The sequence below is a fragment of the Corvus hawaiiensis genome, chromosome 21 (genome assembly GCF_020740725.1).
Source record: "Corvus hawaiiensis isolate bCorHaw1 chromosome 21, bCorHaw1.pri.cur, whole genome shotgun sequence".
Classification (NCBI taxonomy): Eukaryota; Metazoa; Chordata; class Aves; order Passeriformes; family Corvidae; genus Corvus; species Corvus hawaiiensis.
This window is the reverse complement of record NC_063233.1, coordinates 2882985-2896796: the sequence shown is the minus strand read 5'-3', so window position 1 is coordinate 2896796 and position 13812 is coordinate 2882985. Positions and strand designations below refer to the sequence as shown.

Sequence of the window (13812 nt, the reverse complement as noted above, 5' to 3'; positions counted from 1 at the left end):
TTTGAGTGTAAAACAGCTTTGCCTTTACTCATTTCTCTCCTGTATCCCGGTGTGGTTTGTAAACTGCACTCGCTTTGTGCTTTTTATTAGTGGTGAGTAGAATTCCTGTGAGTCAGCAGCGATTCCTGGGAGTGTCCAGGGCCACGGGGGTGTGGATTAATGAGGTGGTGATGGAACAATTGTTGTCACAAGTGTCTTTATTTCAATTAAGCTGTCAGGGCCAGGTCTGTCAGCTACAGCGGCCGCCTCTTCATCATAGATGTTTACAGAAGTTCTGATTTAGGAGGAAAGGGTTTTCCTTCACTTCCCAGGTGCTTTAACACTGCTTTGAGGGAAGGGAGCAGCAGGGATTTAGTGGGAGTAAACAAGGAAGGGTGAAAAATGGCTTTTCTGACGCCCTGAGGAGGGGATTTTGGCAGGGGCATTGAATTCTTTTGCTACTGGCAGGAGGAAATGCATTTGTCAGGGGAGCCGGTTGCCATGGGGATGCAGGACAATGGATGAGGAGCTGGGGTGGCTGCCTGGAGCTGCTTTACTGAATTCCAGTGAATTCCAGCCCTGGCTTTCCCTCCCATGCAGGTGTAGCTGCACCTGCACACAGGACCTTGGCAGTGCCTTTGCCCAGTCCAGGCTGAGGAACCTTCAAACACAGAATCCTTAGGAGTGCTCAACTTTCCAATTCCATTTCAGAGGCAGCTCCTCAGCAGGGAGTGAGCTCCGGTGGCTCTGCTGAATACAGAGCACTCCTGACACCAAAACATCCCCGGTGAGAGATGATGAGGATCCTTAGCACCAGAAGGAAATCCTGATCTTTCTCCCCAAAGGGCTCCTAAACTCGCAGCCCTGGTGCTGCACTGTCAGGTGTATTTTTATTTTGTGATTGCACATCAGCTGCATGCTCTCTCCCCTAAGGAATTGTTGGCAGGAGAAGCAGCACGTGCTCCAGCAGCAGGAATACAGCTGTGCTGGGAACGGAGCAACCTGGGGGAGTTCATCCAGCTTTTCCTCCCTACGCAGAGTTGTGGGATTGCTGTAACTGAGCATTTAAAAGAAATGGCCATAGTTGGAGTCCCGGGAGTACAGACACAGCCAAAAAAAAATAAAATGTCTGGAGACCTGCTAAAAGCTTTGCCTGGAAATTCATTTTAATAATGAGAGAAGCACTGGATTATTCTGTTATTAACCTTCAACCTCTGCAGGGCAAGCCCAGCTTAGTTTCTGGAGAATTAAACGGAGAGGTTGGCTTATCCCTGCTCTGAGTGTGGTGGGCAGTGACACCCGGAGCACATGAAGGGGTCAGAACTGTTCGTGTTTAGCCCTTTGCCTTTAAGCCATCCTTGGCGTCGGACGCGTGAGGGAATGGCTTGTGCCGCCAATTGCAGGCTGGGGGCAGGAGCAGCTGGGGGGAGCCTCACACAAGCCATGGCATCACTGTCAGGGTCAGGCACTTAAAAATGGAACCAAAGAATTCTCCACGGTGCAACAGACAGCTTATCTGCTTCCTGTGTGACAGCTGGATCTGACAGCAGATGACTCAAACACTTAAGGAGAGACTTTTGAATGGGGAAATCTACCTTTTCCTCCTTTTTAGATCACAAACAAGCTGGTACTTAACAGGCTGCTGTTTGGCTATTGATGTACGGGGCGTGATTCACGTAAAAGCTGTTTATTTACATCAGAGACGTTCCTCAAAAGGAGATGTGACAAGTACAGCATGAATGATTCATTCCCATCGCTTTGCACAGCTTTCCTGTTCATCAAGGAACAGTTAGATGCATCCAGCTGGGCTCTGCTTCCTTATCCCTTTCCGTGTCTTCTCCCTCCCCCAAGCCTGCTCAGCCCGGCTCCATGTCCCAGCTCTGCTCTGCCGACCCATCCCTGATCCTGCTGGGTGGTGGAAGTCATGATGCTTGGTTTCCATGAAGGAGAAGGGGCTGCAGCTCTGCTGAACTCCCTGTGCAGGGTGTGTTTTTCCTGGGGGGGAGAGGATGGACAAACAGGCCTTCAGCCCTCAGACCTCACTCCAAGCTCACAGATCGGAAACTCCAGGGCCGTGCTTCCCCCATTAGGAATATTTGGTGTTGGAAATCTTCTTCCAGAGCAAGGTCTTGAGGTTGTTGAGCACGAGGGAGTGGTGCACTTCCATCTGGCTGGCCAGGCCGCTGAGGGTCATGCAAGTTCGGAGCTGCTTCTGCAGCTCTTCCTTCAGCTCCAGGGGAGCTCCGTAGAGCAGATAGTCCTGCAGCAGCGCGCACACCTTGGCCAGGTTGGGCTGCACCATGTCACTCTTGCACTGCTTCAGGAGCTTGTCACACGTGGCCGTGCAGTCCCGCCCGTAGGTGCAGTCCCCGTTCTGCTCACAGTGCCGGCCCTTGAGGAAGCCTCTGATTGTCATCTCCGTCGCCACCTTCCTCAGGTTGACCATTTTGAAGTCGTACTTGTCGTTGTAGCCCACGTTCCTGAGGCTGCTCTCGCAGATGTAGAAGTTCCCGTAGGTGCCGTGGAAGATTTCCTCCACGAACTCCAGGAGGCCGATGGCGATCTTGGCGCGCCGGGGCCAGGCTGGCGCAAACCACTGGTGGATGAGCTGGTGGACGATGGAAGGCAGCAGGGACTGCAGGAAAGGAGGGACATCCAGCCCGTAGAGGGAGGTGTGCGGGATCTTCTCGGTGACATAAAGGTCCCCACAGTGCCCCAGCAGCTTGGCCGTGTGCTCCTTCTCATGCAAGGAGAACATGAGGAGGAACTCGTTGAGCTGAAGCAGTGCCCAGATGGATTTGGCCTCTGCCAGGGACACCTTCCCGTCCCGGTTCACGTCTGCCATGGTGATGATCCGGCTCACCAGAGCGGGGAGAGACGGCTGATCCCCCAACTTGGACTGCAAACAGGACAAGAAGAGGCATCAGACCCTCACAGCTCCCCATGTTTGGGTGTCACATCACAAAACTGAACCAGGGGAGCAAAGAACTGAGCTGGGGAGAGGAGGAAATGGTGACCACGCTGCAGAAAATCCAGTACCATAGCATGGACAGATCCAGCTCCAGCAGAATTTTACCAGCCTCAGGGCTGCTGTAGACCCTCCTGCCAGAGCTGCCACCCCACCACTGCTGCAGAAGCCCCAACAGGAGTAACTACCAGGGCCACCAAATCAGCTCTGCCCAGCACAGACACCACCCACAGCCGTGGCACAGCGGCCTCCAGGGATGCTGCTACTGAAATCTCACAAAAAAAGAATTCCTGGGAGAGAATGGAGGTTTTTCTCCACTAATCCAGTGCATGGCACAGAGCCCTGCCTGGCACCCAGCAGTGGGTGGAGGGCACAGGCAGGAGGAGTTCTTGTTTGAAGGGAAGGAAAAACACAATTGGTGCTTCTGATGCCACAGGACCCTGCACTGACCTTCAGGAAGTTGAGGAGCATTTCCTTGAACTCGTCCATCGAGGTTCCCCGTGTGGGTTTGTCGAAGAGCACCACGTCCCTCCTGGGCACAGAGTCCGGGCGGCTGTCGGCCCTCAGGGCGTCCCCGATGCCACATTTGATGATCACCTCCCTGTCCCTCCAGAGCCCTCTGTAAACCTGGAGCACAGGGAGGGGGACAGCGATGGAGGGAGCTGGGTTCTGGTTTAGGTTGGGCTGAGGGGGAGAGCTGCAGGGTTTGATGGGGGTGCCCATCCCCTGCCGTGGTGGGGGGCACAGACCTACCTGCTGGCTGGGGGAGGAGGAGAGGCAGTGCTGGAACAGGAGGCTGCGCTCCTCACACAGGTCCTTGCACGTGGAGCCAGAAATGATCCCTTTCTTGTACTGGTCACACTGGGGAGGGCAAGGAGAGAAAGGAGCTCAGCGGGGGCAGATTTCTACTGGCCCTTAGGGATGGCTCAGTGCCCTGGGCATGGTGGGGTTGGCATGGCAGGGACCCCCTGTGCTGCTGGAGGGACGTCAGGGATTTGTTCCTGGATGCTGCTGCTGTAAATCCAGGGATTTGGGAGAGCTCCAAGGGCTGGAGGAGAGAGCAGCATGGAGCTGGGTGAGGATGAGGATGCACAGGCTCAGGCTGCCCAGCAGAGCAGCAGTCCCTGCTCTGAACCAGGCTGGCCCCAGTCCAGGGGGTGGCAGGGACAGGGACAGACGGTGGCTCTGATCCGCAGCTGGGCTGGAGCTGGAGACGTCCCTGGGCAGGAGAGGCTGCAGCTCTGCAGCTCCTCAGCGAGGGGACAGCAGCCTCAGGGCTGGGAGCAGGAGCTGCAGACATTCGCTGCATCTTTTCCCTTTTTCTTTTCTGCTGTGGATGGGAATTAACCCTTGGAGCTGCTCACAGGGGACACGGCCAGACACGGCGTCTGGAAGCCCCAGCTCCGAGCAGGAATTAGCGCCCAAGACCCCGCGGTCGGAGTCAGGCAGAAAATCAAATTAAACGATCGTCGCTGTTGTTATGGCAATTCCTGCCTCCCTTCTCTGCTGAGGGATTGATCAACGAGGCTCGTTCTGACAGAGCCCAGCTCCCCCTCCTCACCTGGGCTGGGCTCAGACCTGCTCCCATGCCAGGGGCACGCACAGCGGTCCCGGGGACGTCGCGCTGGGATGCGGTGGGGAACATGGAACATGCACCCCACTGCAAACCCCAAACAGGGGCAAAGCACACCACGCCAAGCTGCCACAAGGAGCTCTGGTGCTTTCTGTAGGACTCACCAGCAGTCACAGAGAGGTACCATGGACTGACTGCTCCCGTTTTCCCTCCTGCTCTGCAGAGCCTGGGGGATCTGATGTGATGCTGTCCCTGCCCACAGATCCTGCTCCCTGCCCTGACATTCCAGCTCCATCTGCACAGACACGGATCTGCCCTCGTCTGCCCTGGCTGCGTCCCTCTGACATCTCATTCAATTGTTTCACCGCCGCCCTGGCAGGGTAAGGTCACCCCTCCCGCTCCGAGCTCCGTGCGATGTCGGGGACGGCGCCAGGGCAGCAGCTGCCAGGAGGGCTCCTCATCCCAGCTTTGGGGCTTGGAGGATGGAAATGGGGCTCCCCCAGCCCAGCTCACCCAGCACCCCAAACAGGAGCCACGGGGCTGTGCTGCCACTCACGATGATCATCCGGCAGACGTGGCCGCGGCACAGCTCGGAGTAGGACGAGTAGTGCATGTAGGCCACCCAGCTGCCCACGAAGATGCCCAGCCACACCACCAGCAGGTACTTCACCTTGACGCCCGGGAGGCGGCCCTGCAAGGGAAAGGAAACGCTTTTGAAACCCTTTTGGAAGGGCAGGGCTCTGCCCAGGGCAGCGGCAGCTGGCCAAGGACGGCTTCTGCCACATAAACCGACCTGAGCGCTGGGGAAACCTTCAGCCTTTTTTATATATATTCATCAGTCTCTTATGCAACTCCTGCTGCAAGTAGGTCACTTAAAATTCCCTAAAAGCAGGGGGATTACAGGGCTGGGCTGCAAGGAGCTGGATGCTGAGCATCCCCAGGAGCTGCGGCCACATCCTCCCGCTCTCCTCCCCTGTGCAAGCCCAGGGTACCCCACTGGGGCTGCAAGAGCTCTGCTCCTGTTTGGGGAGACCCCTCTCAGCAGAACCCCCCCTTACAAAGCCCCATGGGCAGGGGAAGCCCCCAACAGCAGCTCCTGTGAGGGAGCGGGTGAGTAACAAACCTGGGAGCTCCCGGGTGATGCTCTGTGCAAACAGCTCCGAGGCTCTCAGCAGGATTTTGCTTTGTTGGCTTTGTTTCTTCCCCCTGACCCTGCCACAGCAGCGCTGCTGCCATCTGGCCTCCCGCAAGAGAGGCTGCTCACCTGGCTCGTGTAACATGGAGCAGATCCCGGCAGTTCCAAAGGGCAGGGATTGAATCCCTGCATTAAACAAACCATTCCATCCCATTTCTATAGATTATTCTACAGATCCCTTGGCCTTTGACCATGTCCAAACCGTCCTCTCTCCTCACAGCGGTGAGACCACAGCGTGCTGCTGGGATAGGGCTGGATCTGAGTGGGTGCAGCGCCTTTAAAACCTGCCAGGGATCCTCGCTTGGGTCTTGTAGCCCACACCCACTCCCACCCCCAAAACTCCTCCTCAGCCCCTCTCCAGGAGCTGTCAGGGCTCTGGGAGCCACAGGAATGGGCAGGTGAGGGTGAGAGCAGGCAGGTCTGCCTTGAGATTGTGACATTTCTCCGTTAATTGGAAACCCCGAAGTGTGAAGCGGGCCAGGGTGCCTGGTTTGCCTGTCGAGCAATGGCACTGCTAATTAACGTGAAATTAAATTAAAGAGAAGCCAAGCACGGCCAGGACTTGGCAAAGTGTGGGTGGCTGAGAACCAGCTCATGGCCCTGAAGTCAGACACATTGAGACCCTGAGATCCCCCCCAGCAATGCAGCCCCACAAAACTGCCCAGGGTGGGTGCGTGAGGCCCCCTGCCCTCAGCAAAGGGGCTCTTCCAGGGAATTCCCACTAGGGATATGTCTTGGAAAACCTTGGAAAAGCCAAAATGTCACTTTTTGCTTATGCTGACTTAGAATCCATCATGTTCCTGTGGCAGAAGGGGGTCAGGACTGTGGCCTGAGCATGGCAGGGGGAGCACTGGCTTCATCATCCTCTAAATGGTGGAAAGAAACGTGGGAGTGGGGGATTCATTTCAATGAGAGGTTCCCCCGAGCTTTGCTTGGATTTTGGATTTTCAGGGTTCCTCCAACGCCTCAGTCTCAAGGCACGGGGGTTTCTCTCCCCATTGCCTTCCCTGCAGCAAAGGGTATTACCCTGTGAGAGTTGCTCTGTTTAGTTTAAGGGTGACTCTGGAGGAACTGGAAGTGACTTTGGGCTGGAGCCGACTTCAAAGGCAAAATGGATGCAGCATCACAAAATCCTGCTCCATCCCTGCGGCTCCCCTGGGAACACGGGGGTTGTCTCACAGCAGTCCCAGCTCTGCACCCACCTCCTGCCAGCACCCTTTGCCCACCGGGTACCCCTCTCATGTCCCCTCATCCCCTCTGGGATAACCCCTCTGCTCCAGAATCTTTGCCAGAGTCAGGGTTTCTCATCCCACGGCTGCAGAGAAAACACCCAGTCCAGCATCTCTGACATCCCTGGCCCCAGAATCCCTGGAGCTCTGAGGCAGGTGCCCGGCCCCTCGGCAGCTCAGGGATGGGAAGAGGAGGGAAAATAAAGAAAGAAAGAAAGAGAAGGAAGGAGCCATACCTGCCCTGCTGCATCGGCGGCTTCACCCAGCGCTGCGGGCTGCCGGCTGGGCTGCCCTGGTGCTCCCCGGCTCCGGCACGGCGGAGCGCGGCGCGGGTTATGCAACCGCTGCGGCCCCCGGTGCCGCTCCAGACCCCCCCGGTGCCTCTCCAGACCCCCGAGGTGCCGCTGCCCGGCCCCCAGCTCCTTGCACCGGCGTCGGGGGGACAGAGGCGGAGCGTCCCTTTGTGCACGGCCGGTGCCAGGATGCGGAGCCGGGCATCCCCGAGCCCGCGCCCCCCATCACAGCGCATCCCCCCAGCCCGGCGCATCCCCGAGCCCGCATCCTCCATCCCGGCGCATCCTCCCTCTGCCGGTACCTGCAGGCCTTTGGAGAAGGGGCAGAACAGCACCAGATGCACCAGCCGCCGGATCCTCCGCATGCTGCGGGCGCCCCGCGGCCGCGGGCCTCAGGCTCCGGGGGGCATGGCCGGGGCGGCCGCGGCCCCCGCACCGCCGCCGGGGCCGGGGGGGCCGGGGGGCCCGGGGAAGGGGGGCCCAGCCGCGCCGCCCGCTCGCTCCGCCGCAGCGCCCGGCCCGGCCCGCGGGGCTCGGCGGCTCCGCCCGGCACGGGGCGGTGCGGGAGGTGGGGGCGGCGCTCGCAGCTCCGCCGCAGCCCGGGGAGCCGGGGGATGCTGCCCGGCACTGCCCCGCTCGGCCCCGCCGGGTCAAGCCCAATGCAGCGCTCCGCATCTGGGCATCCCAGCCGGGGGTCTCATCCCACAGCCCGGGGCTCCCATCCACCGGCGCACCCCACTTGGGGATGCCATTCCCTGGCTCTTCCCACAGCCCGGGGTTCCACCCACTCGGGGATCCCATCCCCAGGCTCACCCCACCACACAGGGGCTCTCCCAGCCCTGGCTGATGGTCCCGGCAAAGCAGGGAGGATTCCACAGAGACGCTGATCCCACCTGGCCCCCAGCACTCACAGCAACTCCAGGTTTGTTAAAAGCCATTTTAGGTGACAGACGGCCAGACTGCCTCCTTATTGCCCATAGCAGGAAACCTGCGAGCACAGCTCGGGGGCTGCATCCCCTCAGGCCTGAGCCCTGCCGTCACTGCTGCTCCTTCTCCTCCTCGCTGTGTCCTTTCCCCACCCTGAAGCCCAGCAGCAGCACTGGCTGGTCCTCGCTGTTTGCACTGAGGCTGGGCAGGGAAACCTCACGGCAAGACAGGGGCTGCTTTGTGTCAGCTGGGCCAGGGACAGCCCCATCCAGGGGGATGCAGTGGCAACAGGCAAGTTAGAGCAAGGGGGACAGCAAATAACGTAGTGGGAAATGATCTGGGAGGCTCAGTCACGAGGTCATTGTTAAGATAATTTCCTGCTTGCTATCAGCAAATTTTCAGATCATCCATTTGCCCTCTTTTCATGGTGCAGGTTGCTCCTTCCTTTTGAGTTTGGCTCAAAATGACCTTTGAAAACAAGCTGGTCACTGCAAGCCCAGATCCCCGCTCAGTGTGAGTGTCAAGCGCACCACTCAGTGTCAAGCACCAAGTAATCAGGGCCTAATGAGCAAAAGCCTTTGCTGGACTAATCCGAACAGTGGTGATGAGTAAGGAGAATCACACAAAACTGACTGAAACCCCCCAAATCCTGCAGCATGTTTGCTGCCTGCTTTTAACCCCAAGGAGGTCCCTGCTGCTCCAGAGCTGTGCCCTGACCTCTGTGTGGGCTGGGCTGACATTGCCCAGGGCGCTGCTGCGGTGACGGGGACCATGAACATCACCTCGGCCACCCACAGCCCCCCATCCAGGCAGGTTTTGCCATCCCACTGAAGCCAGGATGGTTCTCTGATTTTCAGTTTTAATTAAGACAGGAAAAGAGAAGAGCCTCTGTGATTTGTTTTTCTTTTTGACGGTGGGGTTGGTAATTTGGGAAGCAGCAGGGACAGGAACGTGCATGGCTGGATGCATTCCACGCTCACTGTTCACCCTGCTCCTGCAGATCCCTGTGCCTTGAACATTGACTTTGGAGGCCAAGAGTGGGTGGTGAACTCTCGATGGAGATGGGAAATGACACACCTGGGCCGGGGCTGAGTGTGGCTTGAAATCCATGGAATGCCGCTGCAGGGCTCTGCAAAATTCAGGGGTGGATTGTCCAGCGAATCTAATTAGGAATGAGCAGACCAGCCCAAACTCTAATACGCCAAGTAATTAAGTGATTAGTATTGATTGTTAGAATGCCTAATGAGCAGTTATCACTGAATGATTAATTAATCCAATCAAAAGAGTAATAAAAATTCTGCAGGTGTGATGATACCTTATATTCAACGCACAAGGGAAGCGAGATCTCTCCCCATGGTGGCCATCTCTGGTTTCTGTCCCTGGCACCTGGCACCAGGGATGCACAGCCTGGACTGCTGCCCCTGTGCAAGGGGTCTCTCCCCTCCTAAAAATTCCCCTCGCCCTGCCAGTCTGGGGTCCCAGCATCAGGCAGGCACCCGGAGCTGTGTGGCTCGAAGGTGGGGAAAACAGTTCCCCAGACGCTGTCAGCATCCAGAAGATGCCGGGATCAGTCAATGCTCGTCTCCTCCCTGGGAATTCTTTCACTCACTGCCTTGATTGATTCAGTCGCTTCAGTTTCTCCAGGTCAAAGCCCTGCTAATCCCAGCTAAGCCCGCAGCGTGCCGCGCGCTGGCCTCTGATCACTCCCCTGCCAGGCGGTGGCTCTGTGGGCACGTCCCCAAGAGCACTGTGGCCTCGGGACATGGGAGCTCGCAGGGCAGCCACAGCCCCGGAGCGGTCATTTGCTGGCCCGTAATATTTACCTGACTAAATGCTAATGAGTAAATGATCTCTGAGTAAATGATCTCCAGACAGAGCTCACAGCAGTGCAGAGCAGCTCTGACCCGTGAGCAGGGACCCCCAACCACCTCGTCCCCTCCAGAGCACCCTGTGCTGCCCACCTTCCTCTGGGTGGGATGTCAGCTGGGGACAGCACAGCCCGATGCCGTCACCCGCAGTGCCCAGAGCTGCTGCTCGGCAGGGGGTGCGGGACCCCGAACCATAATAGCGGCACATGCTCACCCCCCTCTCCTCTGCCATCAGGATCAGCCCCATGGCCACAAACCAGAGGGATTTCTGTCCCGGGGGGGCTGCAATGGCACCCGGCATTCGCAGGCAGCACCGCAGCTCCGGAGATGATGGATGCAGGCTTTAATGCTCTTTTCTGTGCATCTTTGAAGGATTTGAGGCTGATCGCCTGCGCTTCCTGCGTGGCATCCACAGCTGGCTCCGTACAGCCCGTCAGCTGCCTCTGCTGCCTGCCGGGCCCTGCCGGGCTGAGCGCAGCAGTTATAATTAGAAATGCTAATCAGTTCTTGTGTTTCTGGCTTGACAGCCCTGCCACCCCCAACACAACCTTCCCTCCAATCTGTCCTGTGCTCGCCCCCTCCGCTTCCTCTCCGAATCCCTGCTACTTGTAATTAAGCACTACAAAGTTAAGGGGGGTTGAATGGGGGTGCTGGGGCTCATTGGATGCTTTGGGCCAGGATTGCAGCCCCACAGAGCTCCTGGCTTGCTGGGAACTGTTTGGGGCTCCCACTTTCTTTCACCACTATCCCCTTGTGCTGGGGACACCCCAGGGATGTCCCTGGCCCTGAAGTATGAGGTGGAAGAGGGGGAAGCTCAAGGGCTCTGCAGGCAGTGCCAGGGTTAAAGGCAAAGGGTGGTGGCTGTGGCTGGGAGCCCTGCGGTGCTGGCTCTGGAAGTGGAGCTTGTCTCACTGGGATTTCCATCGTGTGCCAACCATGGGGGCTTCCCAGCCAAGGAGGAAAAGCAGCTTGCAGAGGAGCTCGGAGGAGGAGGCTGAGCAAGCACTGGCTTAGCTGATTACGGAGTTATTCATCATCAGGGCTTGCTCCGGGACACACAGCCCAGGGGATTCCTCCCTCACCAGTGCCCACAGACAGCCCCTGCCAGCCCCCAGCCCCTCCACATGAGAACCAGGGCATGGCTTTGGCCCTGGTCATTTGGCTCCCAAAGTCAGGCTTGGCCAGAGAGACATTCCTTGGAGCAGGCACAGAGCTCTGCTGGCCTCAGAGGAGAAGAAGGTGCCCAGGTGGAATGAGCAGCTCTGGACAAGGTTTTTAAGTCAACCTTCATCATCCACGAGCTCCCTGTTTATCAGCTTCGGTGAGGAGAGAGGCTGCAGTTTGGAGGGTTGATGTGAAAAACGTTTTCAAGAAGGCAGTGGCTCCCTGAGCAAAGGAAACCCCCCCTCACCTGCTCTGCCCAGGACCCCCACACTTCACTGGGGACACATCTGCTCGCTGCAGCATCTCTCAGCATGTGAAGCAGCAAAGGCCTCTCCCTCCTCCCCACACACTGAGCACAACAGTTTCTGGAGAAAGGGAAATAAGAGAAACAAGGAGGTATCACAAAAAGAGCATGGGAGGGACAGGGCATGGTGGCTTCAATGACGATGCACTCATGAAAAGGCACCAGCAGCACAGGCAGCTGACTGGGAAAGCTCTGGGGAGAAGTCAGATTGTATTTGTCATGACTAATTGTCTCCCTCCAGCACTGTGGTCCAGCTTTCACGCATGGCATGAGCAGGGTCCCAAGCATCCAGGAATTAATGAGGGTCTGACCCTGTCTGCGCAGCCACTTGAGTTTTGCCAGTGCAGACAGCTGGCTTAAGAGGCCCTTTTATCCTTCGCATATCAGATCAATTTGGATAGTTATAATCTAGTCCTGGTGAAAGCTCAGAGCAGACTTTATTGCCCAACCAGCTCAAGGAGAAAAAAAGCAAGCAAGAGGGAGAGGTCATGCTGAACTATCGATTGTGCTGCTCCCAGATTGGCCTTGGCAGAGAGCTCACCCAGGACAGTTTGCCTCTATCTCCTGCTAATGCTGCTCCATTGATCTTCTGTGACAGGCGGCAACTACAAGATTTTTTTAGGTTGGAGTCATTAAGAGGCATTAATCAATAACAGAGGAAACAGAGAGCGAGCAACTGTTTGTTTCATGCAGACATATTCCCCGTGCGGATTTTAGCCTGCTGAGGTGCGCGTGGTTTATTTCCAGGGAGGTCTGCCAGGAAAAGAATTCACCTTGTGCTGGACTCTGGCACTTGGAGGAGATCCTGAGCCAGCTGCAACACAGTGGCAGCTCCAGCAGGGCTGTGCAACAGGAGGGCAGCACCTGGGGAGTTTGTGGCATCCCATTCCAAGTACCCCAGTGTCTTACCTAGCAATTGCCCAGACCCTCTGCTCCCACACAGGTACCCCAGGAAGAGATGGGTACTGATTTCACACGCCCAAAGAGCTGGGTGCTGGTTTCACGTTGGGAAAGCTTCTACTAAACAAAGCTGCTGCCTGGCAGTGGTGCAGCCAATCCCAGCAGCCTGTTCCAGGATCCAGCCCCTGAATGAGCTCAGCCCCAGCCCAAATTCATTCCTGTGGCAAGACTGGAGCTGTTCACAAGAAAAACGGTCTTTGTGCTGAAAGCACCCTGGGCTGCTCCGTCCCTCCCGCCCTGCCCAGCAGTGTCAGTACATTTCCACTGCTCCATGGTGGCAACATGCCTTTTTCTTCTCCAGCAGCTCCTGTGCTCGGCCCCAGCAAGTGTCTGTGCAGGTGCTGGAGCCCATTTTCCCTTGGAGAGGCAGAAAAGAGAGCAGGAGACCTGCTCAGGAGCAGGAGGATGGGATCACCTTCAAAAGTGATGGTTCTGGCCCCAGCAGAGCAACCAGCAGCCTCAGGGTGATCTGGGGCCGGGGAGGTGCTGCAGCTGCCCGTGGCTGAGCTCAGCTCCAGAAGCAGCCCTATGACACAGAAATGATGTTTAATTGCACACCTGGACTTAGCCCAAAGGCCCTTTAGTCCTGCTGTGTGGCACGGCACTGGCACACGCTGTGGCACAGTGCTGGCAGGTCTGGCAACCCAGGAATGCCACACTCAGCCTGGGGAGAGAACATGGCTCAGCCAAAAGGGCCTGCACCCAGCAGGTGCCACGGGATGCTTCAGAGTACAGGGAAATATCCTTCAGGAGGCAGGGATGGAGATTCCAATGGAGATCAGTGTCCCTTTCTGGACACACCTTGCCTCGACTCCCACAGCCGCAGTGTCCCACTTTGCAGTGGTCATTCCTGCAGATCCCCGGGGAAACAGGATCTTCTTCGTTCCTGTAATTACAGCCACACATCCCCAGCACAGGGATCAAGGGCTGCAGGAGAGGAGGGGATGAGATTGCTGGCTCAGGTCACACAGGTGGGGCACACAGAGCCCATAAGCACCTGGCAGTCCAACCCTGGAGACACACCCAGAGCTCAGCACCACCGGCTGAATCCAGCCCAGGTGGGCCTTGTTATGGGAATCAGCGCAGGTGGACTTTTCATGGGAACCCAGCCTAGGTGGATCTCATTATGGGACTCCAGCCCAGGTGGACTCCTTATGGGTATCCAGATCAGGTGGGACTCCTTAGGGGAATCCAGCCCAGGTGGGCCTCATTATGGTAATTCAATCCAGGTACACCTCATGATTGGAATCCAGCCCAGGTGGGACACATTATGCTGATGATGAGCAGGGGCTCCCTGAGGTGAGAGGCTCTGATGTGGGAGATGCAACAAACCCCTCTCTAGTCCCAGGCTG

General features: G+C 57.3%; 1 protein-coding gene across 1 annotated transcript; it reads right to left on the bottom strand.

Moving 5' to 3' along the window:
* Positions 1–1120: 1120 nt before the first annotated feature.
* On the bottom strand, positions 1121–7671 carry DIPK1B (divergent protein kinase domain 1B). Its single transcript, XM_048325672.1, has 5 exons — positions 7540–7671; positions 5077–5211; positions 3701–3808; positions 3398–3574; positions 1121–2878 (listed from the first exon to the last, which is right to left on the bottom strand). The coding sequence occupies exons 1-5, from the start codon at positions 7600–7602 to the stop codon at positions 2066–2068; spliced, it is 1296 nt and encodes a 431-aa protein (XP_048181629.1). The 5' UTR covers positions 7603–7671; the 3' UTR covers positions 1121–2065.
* Positions 7672–13812: the final 6141 nt, after the last annotated feature.